This window comes from Scardinius erythrophthalmus, assembly GCF_964197995.2.
Source record: "Scardinius erythrophthalmus genome assembly, chromosome: 14".
Lineage (NCBI taxonomy): Eukaryota > Metazoa > Chordata > Actinopteri > Cypriniformes > Leuciscidae > Scardinius > Scardinius erythrophthalmus.
Window position 1 is genome coordinate 7,448,838 of NC_138234.1, and position 18,526 is coordinate 7,467,363.

The following is an 18,526-nucleotide window of genomic DNA, read 5'->3' on the forward strand; positions in this document are numbered from 1 at the left end:
AACACATCTGCACATTTAAATGTGTGATATTATGAACATAAGGACAAAACACAGCTTTGATTAAAAAATATATTTCTTTAAAAATGTGAACAATATATATATATATATATATATATATATATATATATACACTGAAAAAAATGATTCATTGACTTAGTTGACTTTGCTAAAAAAAAAATTATGTTAATTGGTTCCACATAATTAATTTTAGCTACATTTAAACAAATGCATTAAGCTGAACTTAGTTCAACGTAATGCATTTGTTTAAATGTAGCTAAAATCAATTATGTGGATCCAATTAACATAATTTTTTTTAGTAAATTCAACTAGTCAATGAATCATTTTTTTTCAGTGTAGAGAGAGAGAGAGAATAACAAAAAAAATACAATTTACAAAGCTGTACAAATAAAAGGTTGTATATTTATACATTTTTAAAATATATTGTTTTACAATGATTCGTATAAGTAGCATGAAAATACTTAACAAGTGCAGTTTATTAAATTTTCATCACTTTTTGCTTCATTTACAAAGACCTCATATGTCAAAAGATCAAGGCACATTTGATTTTGCATGTCATGACTTCATTAAATACTTTAAATATATAAAAAACATTTTTTGGGGAAAAATATGCAGAAAACAAAAAAAAAAATACTATTTTACAATTATCTCTTTCATTAATTATGCAAAATCTTTCATTTCATTGACTGAATTTATCGACTTTCACTGTTATATGGTAGGAGGCGCTATTACACATCTTCTGAAAGAATACTGAATCTCCTGATCAACACAAATGGGCAGATGATGCAGAAACAAGAGATCTCATATGTAATCATATGCACATGTAAAATAACGCGATCATCAACATTAAACAGTATATAAATCAAAACTGCCTAATTTTACAGAATGAAATGTTGACCCAGGACGAGCTGCAGGACTGTGAAGCTTTAGGGGTGATGATGGACTCGGTCTGCTCAATCTATGTTTTGATCATCGTTCTGAATCTGATCTGGATGTAGTCTTTGACAAAAAAAGTGATTTTCTCAGCTTTTTGCTCAAAATGTTGCTTTTTTTTTAATGAAACTTAACCACATTCAAGTGTTGAATAAATGATCCATTTAACGGTGGCTGGTAACTTAAAAAAAAAAAAAAAAAAAAAAAAAAAAAACACTGGTAGGGAAAGAGTTAATACTAAAATACAAAAAATACTAGTATAATAATAGTTCAGCAGTTTTAAAATATACACAAATTAACTGCTGTGTTTAATAGCTCCTTTCTCCTGACAAATAGGTGTAGTGTTACAAAATATACATACGTTTTATGTCAGCCTTACAGAACTCTTATCTTTGTTAAGGCATTTTGTCATTAGGGATGTTAGATGGTAAAAAAAAAAAATAGCAAAATGTTTCTTATATTTGTCAGTGGAATTGAAATATGTGGATGATATTCAAGAGTTTATAAACTGTAATCAAGGGCAGGTTTGTCTCCGGCTTAGGATCCGCTCTCTACTCAATGGAATCTGTAAAAATATGGAAAGTATTTGAATGTTCCCATAAATCAATCTACAAATTAAATTAGTCTTCCCACTACAGTGATTTTTAACTATTCACAATGAAATATGATGCTCTGACAAAGACAGAAAAACTTTTAACTTTTAACAGTTTAACTTTTATAATCTGTCTTTATTAATAGTTTTCATCTTAGTAAGACATTTAAAAGCTTTGAAAGACCTACTCACATGAGCAACAATGAATGTATGCATGCTCATCTGTCCATTGCTGGTGATGTGGAGTTTATAATGTCCACAGAGTTTAGGTGTGATGTTAGTGATGGTGAGAGATCCGGTGTTGAGGTTCAGTTTTAAACTGTCTTTGAATTTGAGAATTTTTCTCTTATATGGAAGTTCCTCATTGTTCGTTTTATCCAGTGTAGCTATGACAACAAATTTAGCATTGTGTTTTTTGGAATCCGCAAACTTCCAACATATCTTCTCCATTCCCAGTATTTCAGCATCATCAGTGTGTAGCGTGACAGGTTGTCCTTCCATCACTGACACTGACGTGATTTTATCTTCCTTAACAAACACACCTGGAGAACAAACAGAAACAGTCTTTCAGATGTGATTGAACCGCAGTTGTATTGCCAAACACCAGACATCAGAATGTTTAATTAGTGTTTTTAATGAAAAAAAAACAAAAAAAAACATGGTGGCTTCGCCGGTTGCAATTGTTATTAACTAACACTTTGAGGCAGTTTCCCCGAGAAGTGATTATGGAAACATATGGGATGGTGCTTTGAGCAAATGTTTTTATGCGACATTCTAATTTAATTCACAACTTTGGATGGAAACAACTAACCTTGTGACTTCCTACAGCCTGTATAACTACAGAGCCCCTGAAGGGACATGGTGGTGGGAAAAAATATGAGTTGGGAGGCAAAATAAGTAGTCAATGCTTTAGCGTTCCCCTGAGAAACTTAGCGCTCTCTCACAAAACGTTTACGGTTCCCCAAGAAACTTTGCGTTTGCCCACAAAACACTTTGCGTTTCCCCAAGAAACTTTGCATTCGCACGCAAAATGTTTTGTGTTCCCCCGAGAAACCTTGCCCTCGCTTGCAAAACGTTTCCGTTCCACCGAGAAACTTCGCATTCGCTCTCAAAACCTTTGCTCAACCTTTGCTTGGCAGATTGAAGATACAAGTCAATTATTCATCATAGGCTAAACTCACCCAAAATCTTTGGCTTAAATTGGAAACAATCAAACGAAAAAAAAAAATTATATATTTTTTTTTGTCATGAGGGTCTCCAGATCACGCATATATCATTCGAATTGTACCAGCAGCCTAGGAGGATTTTAAAGAAGTAGTTTTGTTAGAAAGTTCTAAAGGGCGGACAAATTTCACAGAGGAACAGAGAAGTGATGCACAACAACATGATCCAACAAGCCTGCAGTTTCTTTACACCTCCTCATCGCTCTCTGTGTTTGGGACTGTGGAAATGCCAATCAATAAAGCTCATCATCCTAAGGTTGAAACCTGGATTTGCTCAGAGGACACAGCAACACCCTTTCCTCCACAGATCCCAGCAAACAGGTTTGATTATTTGTAATATCTGCAAAATACACATCTCTCTGTGTGATAACTCCCTGCACAAATCCATGTTGTAGTTGTGGGTCAGTGTTAACTCAAGCACTCGAGTGATAGTTTAAAACAGCTCACCATCTTCTCATTGACTCATGTTTTAGTTTCACTTTCACACACTGGCGATCATTTCAGCTTCATTCTGACTCTAAAGTTTCTCTATAGACCTGGAAATTACTCTCTAGACAAGAAAGAAATCCTGAAATCTGAAATTATTTCACGAAATCTGACAAACACATCAATACAGTGGTCAAACATGCTTCTTTCATCTTCGACTACTAGTAAAAGTAAAACCTATTCCGTCAAGAATTTTTTTTTGAAAAAATAAGATTTTACTGATTGGATTACTGTAACTCACTTTACTTTGGGATTAGCTAGTCAGCTTTATCCCACTTTCAGATAGTTCAAACAACTAAGTCATTGTTATGAGGGTCTGGGACTGTTACATGCTAAGTATTGTGCAAATTAAATCATTACTATCGAGCGTCACCTGCGCAGCGCACCAGCCTCGTATCTCCAACTTTAATAAATAAATAAACTAAAAACAAAAGTAATGCCGGATGTCAACGGATGACTGCCGCACCACATAATAAAAGCATAAAAAAAACACAACGTAAAATCCAGGCCTGGTCCTGTCTCATCCTTCACTGTCGTCGCTCCTCCTTTTATGCCTCGGCCTCGTCCTGCTTGCCACAGATATTTTTCAAGGTATTTGAAAATTCCAGTATCGTGACAACACTATTAGTGTCGTCAGGCGGACATTTGCAGACAGATAAACGTGAATTTCTCAGTCCAGCTGACAATAAGAATGAGTAAACATTGTTGATTTACATACACTACCAGTGGCGTAGCGGATGGGCACACATGGTAACCCCTCTGCATAAAGGAACAAGCCGACTTTTTGGGACTTATTCACCGTAGCCCCCGGAGTTAGATAAGTCCATACATACCCTTCACATCTCCCACCGCTAGCCTAGCTCAGCACAAAGACTGGAGGTAAACGGCTTCACTAGCATACTGCTCTCAATAAGTGACAAAATAAGCTCCAGTTTACCTCCAGTCTTTGTGCTAAGCTAGGCTAGCAGTGGGTGCGTCAGACAGAGTTACGGTACGCACGGAGATGAAAAGGGTGTGTATGGACTTATCTAACTCTGGGGGATACGGTGAATAAGCTAAAGTCACAAAAAGTCGGCGTGTTCCTTTAAAAACCAACACTAAACACTTTTTTCTCTCATAGAATGACCTCACTATCCGCTAATAAAGCCCTGTTTATCCATTTCCATGCAGCCTTTAACACTATCAAACTCCATCCTGAAGCTCGCAGATAAATCTCTTCAGGTATCTTCACTAGGTTGTACTTTTCTGAGCAATTGGATAGTTGTGCAGTGTAGCATTTTTCATGTTACTCTCTCCTTAGGATAAAATGTTTAGGTTGCTTTGGATAAGAGCGTCAACAAAATGAATTAATGTAGATATAAATGTTCTTGAATGATGTTTGATGTCTGAAAGGAACAGCCACATGAATCCTCTCACAGTTATATAGTAACTTACTATTTAGTGAATCTCTCTCCTGATTAGACGTGTCCCCGCCTGGTGAAAACAAACACAAATGTTAATCTACTGTAAATGTTGATTTGCACAAACACAGGCACACAGAGCTTCAGTATGTGCAGCTGTACTACCGCATTTTCAGGAAAATAAGTTGCTTAAATAACCCAAATTGGGTTGTTTTTAACCCAGCATTGTGGTAGTTAAAGTAGTAGTACTAAGTAGTAGTTGTTTTGACCCAGCAAGTTGATTAAATAACTACATTGCTGGATTAAAATTAACCCAAAATGGGTTAAATATTAAAGCCAGAAAATGTTGGACATTAAAAAAAATCACTTTTACACGTTATTAAAACGAGAACAAGGGCTAACATAGTCAAAAGAAACAACATGCATGTGAGAAGGAAAGCAGAAAAGAATGGCAAATCAACAGCTACACAGATAATACAGTTAAATTAATTGTTTTTAATGAACATAGATGAATATAATTTGCATTTAAAAAATGTTTTATATAATTATCCACTACTGACGAAAACACTACACCATAAAATCATTTATTGGTTTCAACTTTAAGTAATTTAATATTGCACCAACTTATTCAAGCAAACAAAGGTAACAAGTAAACTTCCAAATTTAAGTTCACTCAACTTTAAACTTATAACTATAAATGCATAATCTTAAGTTGTTTACAAAAAACTATCTATAGTTTATTGCCTAGTCTATTTGAGTAAAAAATATGGAGCTATATTATAGGAGTTCTAATAACTCTTTAACACAAGTTAACATGACCATTTGGTTGTTGTTTTATTAGCAAATTAACAGATTAAGAACGACTTTCAATCCAAATTGGGTTAAATCAACCCAGCGTCTTTACCCAACAGTCTAAACCCAGAAAAAGCAGAACATTAATTCTGTGATAACAGCCGGCTGGATGTACAGGGTGGGCCATTTATATGGATACACCGTAATAACATGGGAATGGTTGGTGATATTAAATCCTGTTTGTGGCACATTAGTATATGTGAGGGGGCAAACTCCTCAAGATGGGTGGTGACCATGGTGGCCATTTAGAAGTCGGACAAACAGGACTTTAATATCACCAACCATTCCCATGTTATTACGGTGTATCCATATAAATGGCTCACCCTGTACATTATCCTTATTTGGAGTTCCCATGTGCTTTCCTACAACCCACGCTGCCATCCTTTTAGTCACACCCCTCACCTGAGGATAATCTATAAACCTGCTCCTCCAGTTTTCTGTTCAACCTCACCTTATAATACTGGGTATACACCCAGCTAACAGTGAACATATTCAGAACTTTAGCTAACGTTCTGGCAGGGTTCTCTCAACATTTAGAAATAGCTACCTAGTATCATGCTTCAGAGAAAATTAAAAAATAACATTCTAAAACTGTTTGCAAAATTCTAAAATATAATGGAATTCTGTAACGTTCGGATTACCAACAAAACATAACCAACTTAATGTGAACGTTAGCAAAATGTTGAACACACTTTTCTTAGCTGGGATACACGCTGCTAGTTTATATTGTGCTTCACGACAACATGAACCATATCCTGAACAAAGACACAATATCCTGCGATATAAATCATGATATCTTACCGTCTGTCTCCACAGCTAACAAAGGAACTGCACCTGTTTTAACCAAAATCACAGACTTCATTAAATAACACCTTTTGACATAGTAACTTTCAACCAAGTTACACACAGTTGTACAGTAACTTACCATTTTGTGAACATCTGTCCACATTATTCGTTTTCCCATCTGAGAAAAAAAAAAAACACAGATAATGTCTTGATTGTGAATGTATATGAAACAAGAACACAGAAGTAAACGTAACCTTTCTTACAAAACTATATTTTGCATAATTAAGCGTTCTTTTGTGAAATCAGGTAACACGTACCAGCTTGATCTGCCCGTTTAAGCATCTTGTGTTGATGGTACCAGTAAATACCACACAAAACTGCAGCCAGAGCCAGAGCACAAACACACACCAGCGCTATTTCACCTGCAGACAAACCTGCTGCTATAATGGAAAGAGAGAAACCATATCAGTATTAGAACTGCTAAAACTTTATTGATTAGATATTAGATATCAGTGCTTTGGTACCTGCACATGTGTGACAGAGTGTGTTGATGTCCAGATGTGTGGTCTGGTTGCTGATGGGATTGTTCAGCACACAGCTGTAGGTGTTTTTATCCTGATATTCCACCTCCAGAGGTAGAGAGAGACTGATGCTGAGATCAGACGCACTGATGCTGGACAATACACTGATTCCTGCGTACCAGGAGAGAGTCACATGACTCACATTCACCACTGATGAACACACCAATGAACATGATGATGATGATGAAGAACAGTGTGAAGAGTTACTGATGATGACAGGAACAGGCAGAGGACCTGGAAAACATCAGAGAATAACATGTTTCACTCTACAATAGATCGACACAGCAATGCAATGAAATCAAACCAAATGCATCAAGAGAACGACTCACCAGAAACAATAATGCTGAATTTCTTCGGTGGGACCTCATTTTCACCAAAGATCTGTAGTTCATAAACGCCACTGTGTTCAGTTCTGGTGTTTGTGATGGTCAGAGATCCAGTCTTGTCCAGATGCAGACTATCTCTGAATCTCCCATCAAGAACTTCATCATATAATGAGACCTTATTGACAGTGTTGATGATTTGAGCTATTCGAGTGCTGTCGGTTCCAAATGTCCACAGTATGCGTTCATATTTCTGTATATTAGTAAGATCAGTGTGTAGCGTGACAGAATCTCCCTCCATCACAAACACTGACTTTACTTCACCTGTAACACCAAACACACCTGAAGAAAAGAGACAGTTTCTCAGGCAGAGAGTTCAGTTTTGGGTTCCACAGAAGAAATAAAGAAGGATTGATTTGCAACAACATGAGGCTGTGTAAATTATGACAGAATTTAATGTTTTGGTGAACTATTTCTTTATGTCTTATTCCTCCTACAATCCTGTTCAAGTCTTTACAGATCCAAGGACAGATTTCAAGTCCCGCAGGATATTTTGTGAATACAGTAAGAACAAAATGGTGAATAAGAAATTAGTTCTCAGGTAAGTTCACTGAATCCTGAGTAATGTTAATGCAAGAGTAGCCTAAACAAGACATCAGCACAGAAACAAAGCATAGTGTTGGTTTCATACCTTAAGAAAATGAACCATAGTTTTACTATAGTAAAAGTGTAATAACCATGGTTCATTGGAAGATTGATTACCATTTGTATAATTACAGTTTTACTGAAAATAAATACCATGGTTAAACTATGATTAGTGTAGCAAAACCATGGTTTATTTTCGTAAGGGTTTTTAACAGGCTACTTGCACCTGTACTAATACAAGAATTAGACGTTTTTCTTTCACAGTCTCCAGACAGACACAAGACATTTTTTTTTAGTTCCCCCTAAATTAATATAATTTTTTCTTTAAAGTTTGTAAAGTGAAGTGCGAAACCATTTAAATCTACTCACCGTCCACGAGTAATCCGCCGAAGATTAAAATAAACATCATATTCCTGTACGAGTAAAAAAAAAGTAAACAAAGTCCATTGTTTTCCATTGAGTGTCAGATTGTTCGATGTCATTGAGCCGTTTTTAAACGAGCAACTTATTCCACTTTTCTAAGCGAGTTTATTATAAACTGACTTCAGATCGAAAGATTTATACGAGTTTACACGAATGAAAAAAATAAAATAATTGCGACTCATTGAAGACATTCAGAACGGAGCTCCTTCAGCCTCGCGGGAAAGCCCTCCACAACACTCAGACTTGCAGTGGACTCTTCTGCACTGAGATGTACAGAGACGCGCTTATTTTATACCAAAAGTTCCCAGTGGGCGGGAGGGGGAGTTGACTTACTGGCAATCATATTTCTCTTTGTCATCACCTTGTACACATAGCAGCTTTTTCTGTTTTTGGATTGCAGAAGTTATTTAGGAAATTGAACTTTAAAGCAAATCATATGTTTGTCTTCTAGAAACTTCTTTTATCATTATCATGAGTTTTCTAACCACAATATAGATCTATCTGTAGGAGCCATTTATGTTTATTGTTGGCATAATATTTTATTTTGTTTGGATATATTTATATTAGTATTTTGGACACTGGGTGACAGTGATTAGATGCACGTGGTTGTAAAGGGGCATAGGTGACAGGAAGTGGTAGCCACAGGTAGGGGGAGCACACACAGTTCTCATCACCAGACAACAGAGCACAGAGCACGGATTAGAGTCTGCAGATCAGAATCAATACATGCAAACAACTGGAAACAAGATAAGAAATCAATCGGTATGTTCATCTGTTTGTACAATTTACTACAATAAACCACAAGCCTCAACTGCAATAATCTCTGCAAAATCTTTGTGTGTCTGCGTAAAAACCTCACTCCTACCTGTGCATGATAGTAAAGCTAGAGGTACAGCAAGGCAAGGATTACCAAAACACTATATCTATCTATCGTTCGTTCTTTCTTCTGTCTGTCTGTCTTATCGTTCAATCTGTCTATCGTTCGATCATTCTATCTATCTAAATATATAAAACAATGGATACATTTCTAGTTAATCTGTGTAAATGAATTCTGAAAAAAAAAAATACATTTAAAAAAAAGTAACTACATTTTTGATTGGCCTTATATGTTTTAACATTATCCTTTTTTCCCCCAGCAGTTGCGGGAATCTTCAGTAAGCTTTTCAGATAAAAGCAGTGAACTGAATATCTCATCTCTGACATTTCTTTTTACACAGATGGTGGAATCGCTGTATGTGCATTGAGCCAACTCTCACAGGTGAGCGTAAACTCACACAGAGATGACTGTAAAGGTGTCCTGTGTGCTTTTTAGGTGGCAATTAACTGCTTTGTTCTAAACCACAGAAGTCTTTCACATCTACCCCTGGCTCCATTCATTCTAAAATAATGCATGCAAGCCTTTCTCCTGAAACTCAACTCAAGTTGTTTGCCTCTTACAGCTATACTATGAAAACAGACACTTCTTATGGGTACAGTAGTTCCTGTTACCAGAGAATGACTAATAAGGGGAGAAGTTCCACTCTCAGGAGTATGCAGCAGCTACAGTCCCGCACCCAGAGTCCCGCATTCTCAGACCCCTAGTTTTTCGAGACAGCGCCTCCTATCAAATTTAATTTTATTTAGCGAATCATACTCATTCGATTTCTTTTTTAATCAAACTACTTTATAGCTCATCGATACACCAACATATGAATAGTCCACTCCATTTAGGCCTAATATTTGTAAAGATAGTTAAATTTGAGCCGTTAATGTATGTTTTTTCGCCTTTTTTCCCCGAAAATATTTTGAAAGTTATCCTTTAACCTTGGACTTTTTGTAGACAAGCATGTTGTAAAAATTTGATTAAAATTAGTTGACATTCAAGTAGACCAATTGAATACATTAAGTGTTTTAATATCAAAGAATGTCATAATTAATTATTTAATCAGATTTACCGTTTTACCTTTTTTTTTTAAACTATAAACTGAATTAGCCTAATTAATGTCGGAGTAATTATTTTACTTTAGGCCTATATAATTTATGTAGACTAGCCTACTTAAATTAGTTATTATAAAACGTAAGTATTAAAATTACTTTCGTTCATCTGCATTCATCGGCATTCGTCTTTTATTTTAGTGACGTCGAGGAATTTGACAGAGCGATTGCAAAAAGAATGAAAAAAGAAGGAACATTCGCCTACCAGAAAGTAATTATTTTACCTTATGCATTTACATTTTATTTTACATTTATTCATTTAGCAGACGCTTTTATCCAAAACGACTTATAAATGAGTTTTTTTTTTAATGCAATTGAAGACGAAAAGTAAAGTCACTAACATAATTATTTCTTCCTTTTTGCTGTTTACAGCAAGATGATCGTTTAGGTCAATCAAGTTTGATCGTTAAATAAAGTACAGAATTGTTTATTATTGGTGTTTTGTCTATTCTTATTTGAGTTTTGCTTCGCATTCAAAATATCAAAAAACAGGTTTTGTAATGTTAGCATGGTATGATGTTAATTAGACTATTATAGGCTGAACTGAAAGAAAATAGGAATTTGAATAAAAAAAAAAACATTGTAGCAATATAATATCACATAATATTTTTCAGAAGATAGTTCAATCTGTTATTGTATCCCTTCCATCAGTAATTTTCTTTCAATTACACCCACGCTCAAAAAAATAACTACTGGGTAATTTGTTAGTCAGAGAACACAATGAGTTTTTTTTTGGCACATGCATTAAGCAGGGAACGCAAATATTTATTTGGATAACTTTAAATAAAACAAGACTGTAATATTGCATCCTATTGTTTTCAATGGCATTTGGATAAGGGTCGTATACGATCTTTCAGCAGGAGGCGCTGTCTCGAAAAACAAGGGGTCTGAGAATGCGGGACTCTGGGTGCGGGACTGTAGCTGCAGGCTCCGAGTCTGCAGCTTCATAATGTTGACTCTCAGTACACTTCCAGCTTCTGAACTGGTTGCAGTTCCACTCTGGCTCCATATGAGGGCGCTCACAGGACGAGTGCAGAATGAATGGAGGTCTATGGCGCTATAACCCTCAAAATCCACTTTTCTCAGGATATAATTTTTTGTCTAGTAATTTGAATGTTGTATTCGAAAGGAGATGCAAATAAATTACACATTGCTGGGTGTTAAGATTTTTTAGAGTCACTTATTTGCTTTAGAAAGTCTTTTAAAGTGTCAATGACGTCATACACATCGTACGACCAGAGATACTGCTTTACGGCAATCCTTCAGTCACTTTGGTGCTTTCGCGCTCTGCACTTTCTTTTCACTTGAGGCATCGACAACACAGCTGACACAGGTAAACACACGTGCTAGAAGAGTTTTTGTTTTGTTGTTTAAAAAAAAAGTCCGCCTTAACATTCTGGTCCCGCTTCGGATGCCACGATGCCATCAAGCGGTATCTCTGGTCGTAATCAGTCCTTCACTGACCAATCATTCTGAACTGACTGTTCATTAGCAGAATGCTAGCGTGTTATGGGCAACAACAACTCAACCTGTAAGAAATCGAAAGGACATAAGTACTCGTTCATTCAACTTTTCAAAACCTGCAATTTCTCAACGGCAATCGGGTGAAAGAGACACATTTAGCCGTCTAGCTTCATAGACTCCCATTCATTTTTGCACTCATGGGCGATCGCCCCCAGTGGAACTCTGGTGGAACTACAACCAAAATTAGGTACAATAGGACTTAATAGGGAGTGACCAGGCTCTCCGTAGATGGGCTCTGCTGTTACCCACTTAAATGTGAATAATAAATATTGATTTGAGTTGCAATTATTATCTGTATATTATCTTAAACTTTCACTAATAAATCGGCCTATCAACAAGACAGACACTGAAACACTCGTAGGCGGAGTGTGTGTAAGGCTGGACAACGCTTAAAGGTGATGATACACAGGGCAACTTTTTGAGCAATGTTGCCGTCAACGGGCAACCAGATGAGACACAGGGCCCACGACTGATCTAAATTATCCAGACAGAAATTTACTACCAATTTTCAATTGGAAAATGCCCAAGCAACAATCGATCGGCAAGATTGCCCAGCAACATTGCTCAAAAAGTTGCCCTGTGTATCATCACCTTTAGCCTTCCCCTGGTCACGGACTTGAGACTTGCTAGGAATTTTCTCACTCAAGCCATTGTCTGCTGCTCCTTCTGATTGCTTTTAGACGGAAAAGTATGGAGAGAGAATTGTGTCTTTATTACATGCAAGAAAATAAATGATCTGAGAGAGAAAAAAAAGTTTGAGAGAAAAAGTTATCACACTGATAACAAAAAAGCATTTTATGAGAGAAAAAAAAAATATTTGAGAGAAAAAGTTTTCATACCAATAGCAAAAAATAATAATATTTGAGACTAAAAAAAGTTGAGAGAAAGTATTTTCTCAGAACAAAAAAAAAATATAAATTTGAATTTTTTTTAATTATTTCTGAGAAAAAAAATCTCTCTCAAAATACTTTGAAAAAAACTCTCATATATATATTTTTTGCTATCAGTGTTAAAACATTTTCTCTAAAAAAAAAAAAGTGTGAGAGCGCGTATGTGTGTGTGAAACTCTATATTATAGGGTAAAAATATCCCCACAAAAATGTCAATATCCGAAATCCTTGTCCTTTTGGGGATTTTTCTTTTCTTTTCTTCAGAAAACAGCTTATAAATCAGACTTTTGTTTTTTGAAAATGTAAAAATGCAGACAGTTTTCTGTGATAGGTAAGGTTAGTCTATAGGGGGCTAGAATACAGTTTGTTTGTACAGTATAAAAATCATTACGTCTATGGAAAGTCCCCATAAAACATGAAAAAATAGCATTGCTTGGTCTGTTGAAGGCTGGTCTTGTTGAAATGAGAGGCCTGTTGATCAGATCATCCCAGTCTCATCAGCTGGACTGAAAGAAGTTTCAGTGCTCTTAGGACACTGAAAACATGGCTCAGAGGTCACAAGTGACACTTGACAGTATTGCTGTGTGTCGTGTCCAACAGGACAAACTGGACAGTATTGATGTGAAACATATGCCAACAGTTCATTTCTGTTAAATGATTAGTTCACTTAGTTAAAAATGAAAATTCTGTCATCATTTACTCACTCTCGAGTTGTTTCAAACCAGTATCTTTATCAGTTTCAGTTTCTAATACATTATCCTATTAGTTTCCTGATTCCTCCGCTTATTTAGCTTATTTATTTAGAAAATTAATTTTCTATGGGCATATATACGGCTGAAACAGGTAGCCTAGTGCATCAGAGGAGCTGGGTAGTGCACTATATAGGCCCCTGTGGCGCGGCCTTAGCTTTTGTCCTTAATGGCATTTTTTTCCTTACATTACTTTTACTTTTATACTTTAAGTAGTTTTGAAACCAGTACTTTTATACTTTTACTTGAGTAAAAAGCTTGAGTTGATACTTCAACTTCTACAGAAGTCTTTTTAAACCCTAGTATCTACTTGAGTAATGAATATGAATACTTTTGACACCTCTGCTGCTTGGTGGCAAATTAATACATTGACAAAACATGAGCTGATACCACACATCAACTCACCTATGCATAATCCTGATTTTACTATCAACAAAATTCCGCTTAACAATATTAAATGGAAAAAGAAAGGTATCACACATCTACATCACCTGTTTACTGGCAACACCTTCGCTACATTTATAGAATTAACTCAGAAATTTAATTTAGGAAAAGAACAGTATTACTATTTGTAGCTGCCATCAAAGAAAACATACATATATTTCAGTTCAATATGGTTCACAGTTAAAATACAAAAGGGTTAAAAATCATATGATAATGTGTCATGGTCAATACATAATAATTTCATGTTTATTTTCCTTTTGTTAAAAACCTTGTGAAAAAAGGGGGAACTTATTTTTTGTTCCACATGGAAATTATAATTTGTTGTTATGGGGATGCTGAATGGGTGCACTCGCTAAGAGCAGAGAGAGAGAAATGTGCTTCGGTTTGCGAGCCTGCTGTCTAAAAGCCCCAAGAAGATTTAAAAGTTTCCATATAAGTTGTGTATGTAAAGTTTGAAGATGTATTCCTCATCTAAGTTTACCCTCTCGGGATCATGCGGCCAATGAGGTATATTTTCTTTCTTTGTCATTTATTTGTATTACACGATACTTTGTTTATAACAAGCCAATTGCGATATTATTTTACATGACATCAATGTATGCTTTATTACTTTATTTCTATGTGATTTCGTTTAGTATTGTCTGCAAAGTATGTCTACAATTTACTGTTAATTTATGTTTTTTCTGTACTTTATTTATACCAGTTCTGACGGCAATATAAAGAAACATGTAAAGACATGATTGAAGATTCTGTCACCAAATAAATGCCCGTTAAAACCCAGGAACGACTTGAGCCTTTATTAAAACTCGAGGGGAGTAACACTATTACTTACAAATCAGGAATTCTATTAAAACCACAATTGGAAACAAAGACATTGCACAGCCTCCCCCAATTCTAAAACATATCACCACAATTAGTAACTCACTAAAAACACTTACAGTAGTAAATTATACACCCTAATATCATCTATAGACTTTAAAACAATAGTAGCACCAGTTAAGCAATGGGAAAAAGATCTCAATATCAACACAAATGAGGAATTTTGGAAAACAATTTGCAGAAACACTTTTATCATAAGTACAAACATAAACATCCAGTTAATTCAATATAAAATTATACACAGAACACACATAACACAGCGTAAGATGTTTAAAATGGGACTAGTAACTTCCGATAGATGTACTAACTGCAGTTTAAATACACCAGACACTTTCCTTCATGCATTATGGCTATGCCCACGAAAAATGCAGCTTCTGCTCTCTGGAAACAGAAACGTTAGACCATTTATTCTATAGCTGTTCACATAGATTTAAAATTAAATCTGTGTTATTAAATAAGATGGTAAAATTACCAAGGTTTTAATTTGTTCTGATAGTCTATCATCATTAATGTCTCTTCAGTCGTTATCATCTAATAGCAGACTTGTATGTAAACCTTAAAAATCTTTTTAAAATTGGAGAGCAGATAATGGGAGCTTTGTTTAACTTTTTGAAAGAAACTGGTTTAATAAAAAGGATTTTATTGATTGGTGAAGTTATTATAAAGGTAGAAAGAAGGTAAAGTGAGGTTGTTTTTTTATTTTTATTATTATTATTATTATTTTATTTTTTATCTATTGTGATGCTTACATTTCTGGCCCACACTCCAGCACAGTAGGTGGCGGATATGCACCTTAAATGTCGGTTGACACCCGCCAATAAAAAGAAAGAAGAAGAAGAAGAAGAAGAACGGGAAGATTCCAGTGGGTAAGGGTTTCATATTACTTTGAAGGTACCCCCGGGAGCCGCCATTGGCTAACAAGCCTTCACCTGCTGTTAGCATCCCATTGACTCCCATTCATTTTGGCGTCACTTTGACAGCGAATAACTTTACATATGAGGCGTTTAAAGACTCCATGTGTCCATGGTTTATTTCTAAAGAAACACGACAATGTATAAAAGGCTCCATTACCTTGTATCTTACGTTATGCCCCCGTAGAAGCAGTTTTTGTAAAAGTAGGCTAACGATTGCGTCATAACCACGCGACTCTCTGGAAATTACCTCTGGAAAGACAGGAAGAGAAGCTCGCAGTCAATCGGGGGGACGTGGAGGCATAAAGTCCGATAAAGTCAAGGGAGAAGGCCATAGAGCAGTGGTCTCAAACCGGTTCCACGGAGGGCCTAGTGTATGCAGGTTTTCTCTTTTACCTTGAACCAAACTGATTGAGTAGGTCACTAATTGGTTAAGATCTCCCCTCACCTGGTAGTCTAGGTCTTAATTGGGCACTAATTGAAGGGAAAGACCAAAAACCTGCATACACTAGGCCCTCCGTGGAACCGGTTTGAGAACTCTGCCATAGAGAGTCATGACGTTGCTCCTGCTCCTAGCTCATGGACAGATCCTACTCACGCTTTCCGTCTCTGCAAGATTCGGAAGGGAATGGTTCAGATTTCGTTTGGCACAGCTACTTGCCAGGCAGGCTGCTCACGTCACATCTACGTCGTCAAGCTCAGTTTGAGTCTGCGCAGTACGCTTGGCAATCAGGAAATGAGGGCTTCTAATGTGCTTCACTTTCTCTCCGTTGAAACCTATGGGGTCGCTGTGTCCAGTTTATATACTGTCTATGGAAGATTCAGCCATTTTTGAAAACGGAAATGCGCGCTTCTTTCTTTCTTTCTTTCTTTCTTTCTTTAAAATCAATAAGCAATATAGACCAGTCTCTTTCAGCATAATAGAAATCACCAAGATATACTTCACCAATAAATCGGCGTAAACGTCTCAACCAAAACATTTTGTTTGTCCTGTTAGTCTCGTATAATAAGATCTCGGTCAGGGCGCGGCTCAGAAACACTGAGAGAACAGAGAGGACTTATAAATTCTACGGATCATCTACTACCCATCACTCATCTCTACATCAACATGAAGAGTGCACGTATAACGTTACATGTTCTTTTCTTATTATGTGCGATTTGTAAGTGGTTATTTTATTTAACATAACTGCAGCACTTTCGTTTTCTACAGACCGGAAACGAGCATTATTTTCAATATTTTCTAGATGAAGGACATTTTTTTGTATAGCCTAATGCACAAAAACAACGACTAAGTTACATGATATTTTAGTCGGAGTAAATATTTATATTAGACACTGGCAGAGTTCCAATGAGACATATTTCCTAATAATTGTTTACTCATTATTTGTAGGTAATTGTTGTTAAGAGTGAGTTATAAGTTTGGGTTCCTCAAATGCAAATATTGATCCGTTGTTGTTTGTAGCCACATACTAAATATTTTATATCACTTTTATACATTTATTTTGCGTGTGTGTGTGTGCGCATACATGAAGGGCATAAACAGAACAGTGTAGACTCAGATTTAATGCAGACTGCTGCAAATCATGTGAGAGTTATTAGTGCCACTGATCAGCTTGAAGACTTCTGAGTGTTTTATATGTTTAATTTCTGACTGTCTGTTTCTGTTTGTTCTCCAGGTGTGTTTGGTGATGCAGATATAACAGAGACAGTGTCAGTCATTGAGGGAGATTCTGTCACTTTACACACTGATGTTACTGAAATACAGAGTAGTGATGTGATAGAATGGAGGTTAAATGGATATCTCATTGCTAAAATCAGTGGTGACTCCATCATTACTGAAGGGTCATCCAGAGACAGATTGAAGCTGGACACACAGACTGGAGATCTCAAGATCACAAACATCAAAACCACTGACTATGGGCAATATATACTGAAGATCAGCACTACCACCAGAGGGTCCTCAAAGAAGACGTTCAATGTCAATGGTGAGTGTCTAAGTTTATAATTTAATAATTGCTATACATAATTAACACCCTATGAACAATTTATATTCTCCACAATGTTTTGAGATACAAAATGTTACTGGCAAACTGTCATTTATACAAAGAATTTCAGTTTAAAGTTAGACATTTATAAATAAAATATTTGTCATTATCTGACAAGAAAACGGACAAACAGATTCTTTAACATGCAATTCAATTGTTGCTTTATTTTAAGAAAAAACAACAGATTTAATATTTATTTTAACTCTATGGTAAAATGATCATATCAGTACAGTCACCAGTTGGACTTAGATTTCTTGACAGTTAAAATATATGTAATTGAAATTATATTCTTTTGTTGGTAAACAGTTCATCAAACAGTGAATAAATGATAACCCTCAAAATAGCTGCGAGAAAATGTGTATTTCGTATTGTTGAGATGAATGTAGACGTGTAGGTCTAGAGGTCTTCTGATCTTGAATTGTTCCAATATTGATAATTAAGATTGTCTATTTCATTTGCTCTCAAAATGACAATAGAGTTGAATCTGATCTAAGAGGAAAAACAGATTTCCAAATAATCAGTCAATAGTTACAGGAGTCCAAATTGTGTCAACTCAGATGCAGTTTATTGTGCAAACACATTTCTTAATAATAAACAAGAAAAATAATTGTGTCTGTAATGTCTGATTTCTAACTATAAATAATCCCAAAATGCACCAGAGACTTAAAAACAGATTTTTATATAAATATAAAATAAAATAAAATAAAATAGACCCTTTACATGCTAAGGAGCCCCTTTGTGGATGTGTGTATGACTCCATATTAATGTGTTTCCATACTTTGATACAACACTTCATCAGTCAACAAAAACTCACCAACTGATAATGCTTACTTAAAGCATAATAAACA

At 35.7% G+C, this 18,526-nt stretch overlaps 2 protein-coding genes across 2 annotated transcripts in view; one reads left to right on the forward strand and one right to left on the reverse strand.

Annotated features, from left to right (window-relative positions):
• Positions 1-1,050: 1,050 nt before the first annotated feature.
• LOC308702649 (uncharacterized protein) lies at positions 1,051-8,556 on the reverse strand. The gene is made up of 8 exons (XM_081385658.1): positions 8,209-8,556; positions 7,201-7,536; positions 6,815-7,105; positions 6,608-6,730; positions 6,430-6,468; positions 6,306-6,338; positions 1,736-2,085; positions 1,051-1,516 (listed from the first exon to the last, which is right to left on the reverse strand). The coding sequence occupies exons 1-8, from the start codon at positions 8,294-8,296 to the stop codon at positions 1,466-1,468; spliced, it is 1,311 nt and encodes a 436-aa protein (XP_081241784.1). The 5' UTR covers positions 8,297-8,556; the 3' UTR covers positions 1,051-1,465.
• Positions 8,557-16,435: 7,879 nt separating this feature from the next.
• The window catches only part of LOC308702299 (uncharacterized protein), a 31,585-nt gene continuing 29,494 nt past the window's right edge, over positions 16,436-18,526 (forward strand). Inside the window, exons 1-2 of the mRNA XM_081385010.1 lie at positions 16,436-16,793; positions 17,310-17,618. Coding sequence (XP_081241136.1) covers positions 16,742-16,793; positions 17,310-17,618 — 361 coding nt within the window. The 5' untranslated portion in view covers positions 16,436-16,741. The remainder of the gene's footprint in view (positions 16,794-17,309; positions 17,619-18,526) is intronic.